We start from the raw sequence: 9,114 nt of genomic DNA, 5'->3' as shown, positions 1-9,114 counted from the left end.
AAATTGAGCAAATTGTTAAATTAATTTCGGGAAGATCACTCATTCTTCAAATTGGTCCTTGAAAATTTTTTTTAATCAAATTTATTTTTGAAAGATTTTAAATTAGTCATATTAGTCTTTCGGTCACTTCTATTACTAACGCCATCAGAATTTGTTGATGTCGGACATCAAGTAACATCACAACACACACCTAGTAGTTCTAATTGACTATTAACATGATTAATTTATGAAATTAGATCAAATCAACCCCAAATTGAGGAATTCTAATACTTCAAATTCTCTCCTCGATTAGGTTTTGATTTGATCTAATTTCATAAATTTATTATTTTGATAGTCAATTAAAACTCCTAGGTGTGTGTTATGGAGTCACTTAACCTGCCACATTAGTAAATTTTGACATCATCAACAAAGAAAGTGACAAAAGAACTAACATGACCAATTTAAAGAACGAGTAATCTTTCAAAAACTAATTTGACTATTTACTCATAAAAAATTTCACTTACAAATATTCAAATTTCACATTATTTGACCTATTTGTATATGTTGTATAAGACTCTTATTATTATACACTTTAGTCCATTTATAAAACATATTACATACAACTCTTACTACTATTACTTTATTTCTTAATATATCATATCAATTGCTGAAAATTCTTCCAAACAAGTTCAAAATTAACACATCTCCTTTTCTAGATACATTCAAATATATCATGATATTGCATTTTTTATGCTTTCAGTCTAATTCATTTTTTTTCTAACATTTTTTTTAATTATTTGCAAACAATAAAAACGACAAATAAAGATGTAGATTCTAATATAAGAAATCTATGTCTTTTGTAAAAATAAATTATTTCAAATTTCTAAAACAATAACTATAATGCAATTTGTATTATATTTTACTTTAATAATTATATAAAATTATACATAAATTATCAAATAAATATTTTGCAAAATATTTTTAATTTAAACACTTTAAATTTATCCGTAGTTTACATATTATCTAATCAATCTTTAAACAATATTAGAATATACTACATTAATTTAACTTCCCAGAATATACTATATTAATTTAACTTCCCGTGCATGACAGGGTCTCACTCTAGTTTTTCGCACAAGTATAAAACTCCAGAGCATGACAATAACTACGTTTATTATGGCAAAAGCAAGCGGTTTAACATTTCCCCAACTGCGTGCTAGATCGAGAACAATTTCGGATCCTAAATCAAGTAAGATTTAAAAGGTCGTGTATTTACTATTTAGTATTTACATCCACAACAAGATGAACCCTTGCACTTGCCTAACAAATGGAAAGATAATCAAGGATAAAAATAGCACCTATTGACAGCCATGCTTTTGAGACAAACACAATATAGCTGAAATGAACCTTTTCCAAAGAATGAGAGATTTGTATTAAAACTGGAAAATCTTGGAATAAGAAAATACATACAGATACAGTGCTGTTGAGGTGTCCCCACATTATTTGCCCCAGGACCCTTGATGTGGGAAGTTCGAGATAACTGTTATATGCAGAGCACCCGATCCCGGTGCAAAAAGTTTATGTGACAAATCTTGCATGGTTGAGTTCATAATTAATCTTCTCAAGTCTCAGCAATTAAAACAAAACTTCCCAACAAGCATGCCTCTGGCCGGCTCCAGAAAGGAGTGGCCTTGAAACTGGGAATCTGACTTTATCAAATCCATCTAAACAGCATAATAAATTAGGAATGGCAGCTAGGAGGCAACTGCTTCTGTTGTCTTGGCATCATGACAGCCAATTGCAGCTGACCAATATGGCATAACTTCACAGGATTTTTGAATATTGTGACCTTTGCAATATTATTTTCCATTATTGCTACAAATGCAATGCTAAAGGATTCACCTTTATCAAACGCAAACTGCCATTCGTTTGTCGTTATGTTGAACCAGTCTTTTCTTGGGGATCTGGTTGCTTTAACTTCTATGTACTCTATATTGCTCTCCTCCCCGATGACTATGTCATATGGATATCCTGTTTCTTTAACTTCATTGACCCACTTTACAGCATCCTTTCCAACTTTCTCAACAAAGTATTTGCATGCAAGAAGTTCACCTAATCTGCCTGTTGCCTTTGCTTGCACTGCATCAAATGCGCCATATTGAAGTCGATCTCTCCTGCTAAAAACTGATGATGAATTTTTGTTAACTTCATCTAGAGGTTCATCTAAGCAAACAGGATCAGATCCAGTATGGACGGCAAAAGCACTCGGATCAAAATCATGATAGGATTGAACTTCTAAGTTGTTATTCTCATGCAACATTAATGCCACCGAATTTGCCGGCTGGTCATCTTTAATGGTCCAATCAAAAGAAAGTGATGCTTGCTCAGCACAAACAGGTCGATCAGTAGTGCTTTCAGAATTATCATCCTTTGTTGCTTCAGTGAAGTTGTTAATCCCAGGGGCTTGTGTCTTCAAACCATTGGCACGCGCATAATTAAAATCTGGTGCAGTTTTCCAATCAGCAGGCGGCCAGTTTTTGTTGACCCCAGCCTTTCTTCTTGTAAAGAGCTGTCCATTTACTGATGGCGCTTGATCCAAGGGAAGCACCTTGCCTGCCTCTTCCAGTGTTGACACAGAAGACAGTTCCCAAACAGGTTCTTCATCTGGAAGTTTATGCACTTTTTGGCTATTTACTATAAAAAATTCTATTTGCTCCTTAGAAGACCCAGATTCTGCCATGGTTGTTATCATATGAAGGAAATTTGAAAAATGTAATTCAGAAGTCCCATCAAATAATAAACTAGAAAGCTCCATAAACATAGAATGATAATCTGATTCTTGGGTGGTGTACAGGACGTTTTCCTGCAAGAAACGCAGGCATATATATAAGGGTAGGGTTCAGAACTCAGAAGAGAAAACTTCAAAAAGCAAAATAAAAATGCAGCATATATCTGAGCTGTGACACGCAGTTAATTTCCAGGCGTAGGCTTTGGTCCATGTAAAGAATTAAATCACCAATTATCTCAATCAAATTTTCTAGTAATGCAGTAATGGAATCTTATCCATTAATTAAGGTTGTGAAGATGACTTGAAAATATAAATTATGCCTAGCTTCTAAAATTTTATATATTGAAAGTCAAGCAGACATTTCCACATTCTTCAGGTTTTGTTTTCAGCTTCCATCACAAATATTCATTCAAAAAAAATTATGATTCCTTCAGTCATAAAATAAAGGATTTACAACGTACCTGCAGAAGACAACTACATTCAACTCGATTTGTTGATGCACTGCCACAACTCTTTATAACATTCCTATAAAAAAGCTTCTCGACAACAATAATTTTGAGCCGCATCACAATATCGAAATTGGACTGCTTGAGTTGAGCATATCTAGCACTGTGAAGTTTAAGAATGTAGCGCTGAGCATATGGCAGGATCCAGTTAATCAATGACTCTTTCAAGCTACAATCAGCAAGACCGTAATATATTGCTTCACGAGTTACAACCTGCACTAAAAATCATGATGCATTAATGTATAACCGATAATGTCAAGGTCTCAAGGACATAAATATAACTAGGATATTCCCAGAGAGAGGATTTATACTGCCAATAATTTGTTTGTTTAATATAACCGGAAATGGATCCTTTCAATTAGAAAATCAAGTATGTCAAATGTTGGGTTGATTTTCACTATCGATTTACAATGTGGCCCTCGACATGGAATTCACATGAGCATCCAATCAGTGGTCAAAGTGTTTATTTTAGTAGGTGTTGCAGTAGAAAATTTGGTAATCTTCAACAATGCATTAATTTTAGGGGAGTTTCATCAATTTGATCTGTATATTGAGGCATTTCTTATAGGGATCTTGGGACTGAATGTAAACTTCAGTTTGGGGCTCTTAAAATTCGCAACTAGGGAATACTATGCCAGAAAGGTCTTTTCTAGGACCCAATTAAATCTAGCCATAGAAGTTAATCTGAAAAATATGGTTATGAAACAAAAGTGAATTTATGACCAAACCATTTTAATTCCTTTCTCCAAGCAAACCATGTCATTTCACAAACTGTATTTAGTATATTAGTAAATTTGTTTTTCATCCCTAGCATATTGAATAATGTACTTTGTTACCAAAGAATTATCCAATGTCTTGCCAATCGCAACCCAAAGGGGCCATTTTTTACCATTATTAATGCATGAACACATTCTAAATGCTCAGACAACAAAGTGGAAGCCCATGTCCATTATGATTTGTAACTCTTGGTCAAGCAATAGAAAATGAAATATCTAACTTTAAACTACCAACAGAGAATATAAATCCGATACAATCAAGAACAAAAATATCAAACAAAATTTAGGAATGAAACAAAATAGAAACATGTTCATGTTTGTAGTGTTTATTTGTGTCAATATAACAACTTATAAAATACACAAACTACCACAAATAAGAGCCCTTCAAGTGAAGAGAAATCATACCTCTGAGATTGCAGGAATACCTAAGTTTTTCATGAGGTTGGAGATTTTATTTTGAACCTGTTCTTTATCATCCTTGGTTAGCTCACCAAAGTACAGAAAGTCAATGTTATCTGAATGCTTAAATTCTTTTTTCAACTTCTTATCATCAGACCAGCACACAAGGCCAAAGGAAGGATGTAATGAAACCCACTTATCTTGCACAGTAGGAAGCACTGGGAATTCCAGTTTGGAAAGACAATCTTTCAAATATATGACATCCTCGAGACTCAGCAAACCAGATTTTAATCCATCTGCCCACTTGAGGAAAACTTGGAAAGTCTACATATAAGGGGGATGTTAAAAAGGTTTCTTGCAAAAGAAATCTGTTATTTTTCATTGCTCAGAACATACCTTATCTGCTGCTTGTGATGGTAAAGTGGCAGTTGATAACTGCAGCAAAATTTGAATATAGCTTCGTAGAGGAGGTGACTCTTGTACTCCACACTCCTCGACAAAGAATCCACGAAGGCCAGGGTAAATAGTGCACAATGACTTGTTTATAGGGGAAAGAGATGAACTGCATTGAGGATGGAACTCCTTCATTTCCTGAACAGAGCCAGTTGAATCATGCCAATAGACTTCATTTGGATACAAAAATGTTCCACATACAACATCATCATCACTAGAGACAGATGAGTAGGGGACAAATATGAAAGGTCCAGACATCAAATCTTCCATGGTTTTCTGCTTTGAAGCTACCATTTCATTCCAAACGAATGAATACAATTTGGACATTTGTCTTATGCTGGAAAAATATGTAGAAACTAATAGTCAGACAAAATTGTATTAAACATCACATAAAGATGTAGAAGCAATAACACAGGTTAATGAACAACTAATTCAAAGAGTTCAAGATTTGTTTTTCTTGTTATAAGAGTTCACTCTTTTTTCTGCCCTATATTCTTTATGTACAAAATCCTTACAGAAATTAAAACATGAAAACTCAAAGCACTGTATAACCAGCCCCCTATTTTAAAATAAAAAAGTTAAGAGTTCAGACAACTTGAGACAAACAGAACTTCTCAGAACAGACATGAGGTGAACATCTGTGTAACAATCCCAAAAATGTTTGGACAACTAATATGCACCCTGTTCGGAGAATTGTTATGAAATTAAATCAAGAGCTTTTAACATAAGGGAATGGTAAGCACTGAACATTACTGATAACAATTGTGAACATTCACACAGTCAAAGTTATTACATACTTACATTTGTGTGCAAAAGATGAAAAGGAGCATACCTGGCCTTGAATGGAGAATTTGGTAAGTTTTTTCTCCAAGCTTTAAGAATATCTAAAATGTCACCAAGAGTTACTCTTGTCTTGAACCCTAAATCATTTACCAATCTTTCACTTTTCACCTGAAATAGAAAACGTACTGACATCAAGACCCAAAGCCTATATTCTATTTTCTGAACAGTATCGCATCATTCAAAACTTGGATACACAAGTTCAGACATCGATTGAGAACTAGAAAAGAACACCACCGGAAAATATCTGTACACACTACAACTTCTCGAATGATAAATTGAAAGCTGAAATCCCAAAGATAAAAATATGACAATACTACAACTACCAGGACAAGGAACGTAAACTGAAGACAATCAAAATCCAGAATACGAAATATAGTCCAGATAAAGATTTTTTTAAAAAAATAAAACAAAATAAAAGAAGTTAAAAAGGACAAGGGCAAAAATATACTATTAATAGTTAATCCCCAACTCCCAAATTACACAACTCATTAGTATTACCCACTCATCCTTGCATCAAAATTGCAGGAAAAATTTTACCTTTGGGGAAGCATATGGTGCAAAGGCTCCAAGGATCATCCGGACTGATTCACAATCGTAAAATAAATCTTTAGCATGGTGAAGCTCACCATCCATGGATGATGCTACCCACTGCACATCACATAACTTGCACAAAAATGCAGACTTAAAGGGACATCTATCTCCGTCAGAATTAGAGAAGTAACCTATAGTTTTATCAGCATAGCAGGCATCCCATAATCTATCAAGAACCTCCAAGAGATATTTACAATTTTCTTGATTGCCACTTTTAGACAATAAGGATACTAAATGCAGTATTTCTGGGGATTCCCAATCAATGACTCTAGAATCAGGTGAGATTAAACCCCTATCCCACATTGCATGCTTAAAAGTGATGTCAGATACATCAGCAACACTCTTATCCACCTGGACTACTTGGGCAAAATCTGTGACACCAATTTTCTCAAAAAATTCCCTCCATTTCATCCAGGCAGAAGAAAACGACTCATTAACTGGGTGCTTCAAATAGCTTATGTCTATCTCATGCCACCTCATGTTCACAAAATCAGCCAACTTTTTTGGACTGACAGGATTTCCTAATCCGGCACAGAAATGAATTGGAACCTCAGCAGGACATTTAAAGCCACAGTTTGTCAATAACAAAGATTTACCCCGTAACACTGAGATTATATGCTCCTTTTCAATGACACAATCTGAACAGGTAGTTGTTAGGTGCAGCATTAAGAAACATAAATATTCCACCATCAAAACTTTGTTCTTGTTTGCCATTGTTTCATCTGACAAAGCTGGTAAAATATGAAGCTTCACAACATCATGTACAGACAACTGTTGAACACCAATACTTTGAAGTAACCGTGTAACATTGTCCAGGATAGTTGCATTCAAGCTTGAAGTATCGGTAGAAGAGGTGGGAAAAAGGGTGGGGTTTACAGTCCTTAGTTTAGCACATATATTAGGGAAAGCTTCCAGGTTATGCTTGCTGTTAAAACTTATGCTTGATGTATTGGACTGCAGCCATATGGTGCCTTCATCCACTGAACTATATGTACCATCTGAAAGTGGAATAAATGGAAGCTTTTGAAGACATTGAAGAATATCTTCTCTTATTTCAGAATTAGCTGACATTGAGCCAGATGAATTGAATATTGTTACATAGAGTGTGTTTAGACAAGAAGCCAACCAACTCATACCCATTGATATCATCCCACTCTTAGTGTGACATAAAGACGACAGCACTCTAATAAGAATGTTTGGGCCAAACTCCTCAATGCCTAGTGCCCTTGCTAGTGTATCAGATAATACTGTATTTTTATCCAAGTATCTAAGCCCAAGGTGTTCAAGAAGTATATTATCAGGAAGTAGATTGCGCACCTGCTCTGTCCATCCTCTCAATACCTTGCATGGAGGAGACCATTGATTGTGGTCACCTTCAACAAGTAAACAACTCATCAATCGCAGTTTAGAAATAATCTGACGAGGAAGACTAGAGAAAAAACCATGCACTTCCCCAACTAAAGGGACAAAACTCATGAAAGCAGACAACCCCTTTCCTGGTTCATTCCTAAAACAGGGAAGCACGCAAAACTCTCTCAGTGCTCTGACAAATAAACTAGGATACTCTGACAATAACCACTGATTCCATGGACTATCTCCGTCAACTTCTTCCCTAGATGATGGAAGAACAAAATCACCTTGAAGAATAAATTTCAGGCCATATGTTCTTAAAGGAAGATACGCAAAAACGGGCTGCTGATCTAGACATGGACTGTATCCATCATCTGATTCCTGTAGCGTAAATGCCATAGAGATTTCAGTTGTTTTCACATCAAAGCGAAAAGACTTCGTCTGCAACTTCTCAGATACAACAAACCATGCCATTTTCTCTTTCCCATGAGACACTTTAATGATACCATCTTCTGAAATTTCCTTTTTCATAACAATAAGTGTATCATTAAGCAAGTTTCTTAGCTTGATACACTTCAGGCGGTGAAGAAATAGTAGTAATGAAGGATGAATATCTGAAAACATAGTCATAATGCTATTCACAACACTCCCTTCTGGAAGATGAGACTTCAATGGCAGCACTATGCATGTGTTCCAATGTTTATCATCACATGAATCGGTATCAGTAGATGCCATTCTACTGAGCAGGCAAGTATCACAAGGAGGTACTACTGTGGGTAAAACAAAACCAATCTGTCCTTCGCTGATGTCAAATTTAACATGAAAACCGTTGGAATGAATCTCTGGAGCATCTGTCACCTACAGTGAAGCCAACAAAAATTAATACCGCACACTATCTGAAGTACAAAATAAACTATCTAGGGAAAGGGTCTATGATGACAAAAGGATAGATAAACTCAGAAAAATTCCTGACATACACGGAACACAGACTTGAAGCCAATGCCTTTCTTCCCTATGTAACCAGCATTAGATCCTTTCTTTGTTGAATTTCCAACATCACAAAGTGCTCTCATATTTTGAGCAGAGAAACCCCTCTCATTATTCAATATAACAATCCTAGAATCTTGAAGAATAAATGTTAGTGTTGGTTCGACATTATCTGGATAAGTATTATCATCTGCATTTTGAACCTGAACAATAGGAACAACCGTTTATTAGATATACAAAGAATATTAAAACAGAAAGCTACCAAAAGACTCATCAAAATTCTAACCAACTTTTCATGTTGGGAATCTATTCCTTCATAATAGTGCAAAACCCTAAACCATTTAATTATAATCTATTCAAATAAAAAACGTTGAAGATAATTATAATCAAATCTGCCACAACTCTCAAAGAATTGTTTATCATGATGTTATCAAATCGAAAA

The 9,114-nt window shown here is 35.0% G+C and overlaps 1 protein-coding gene across 4 annotated transcripts in view; it reads right to left on the bottom strand.

Moving 5' to 3' along the window:
- The window catches only part of LOC107629442, a 14,495-nt gene continuing 6,516 nt past the window's right edge, over positions 1,136 to 9,114 (bottom strand). For 3 of the 4 annotated variants that reach the window (XM_016332243.2, XM_016332244.2, XM_021117666.1), the window contains 7 exons: positions 8,663 to 8,875; positions 6,282 to 8,543; positions 5,734 to 5,852; positions 4,845 to 5,238; positions 4,455 to 4,772; positions 3,229 to 3,486; positions 1,136 to 2,842 (listed from right to left, as the gene is read on the bottom strand). In XM_016332243.2, the coding sequence (XP_016187729.1) occupies positions 1,721 to 2,842; positions 3,229 to 3,486; positions 4,455 to 4,772; positions 4,845 to 5,238; positions 5,734 to 5,852; positions 6,282 to 8,543; positions 8,663 to 8,875 (4,686 nt within the window). In that variant the 3' untranslated portion in view covers positions 1,136 to 1,720. Of the gene's footprint in view, positions 2,843 to 3,228; positions 3,492 to 4,454; positions 4,773 to 4,844; positions 5,239 to 5,733; positions 5,853 to 6,281; positions 8,544 to 8,662; positions 8,876 to 9,114 lie in introns of those variants that run through there. The other variant, XM_021117665.1, reaches the window with a different exon arrangement.

The sequence above is a fragment of the Arachis ipaensis genome, chromosome B03, assembly GCF_000816755.2.
Source record: "Arachis ipaensis cultivar K30076 chromosome B03, Araip1.1, whole genome shotgun sequence".
NCBI classification, from domain to species: Eukaryota; Viridiplantae; Streptophyta; class Magnoliopsida; order Fabales; family Fabaceae; genus Arachis; species Arachis ipaensis.
The sequence above is the reverse complement of the archived record's forward strand: the minus strand, read 5'-3'. Positions and strand labels throughout refer to the sequence as shown.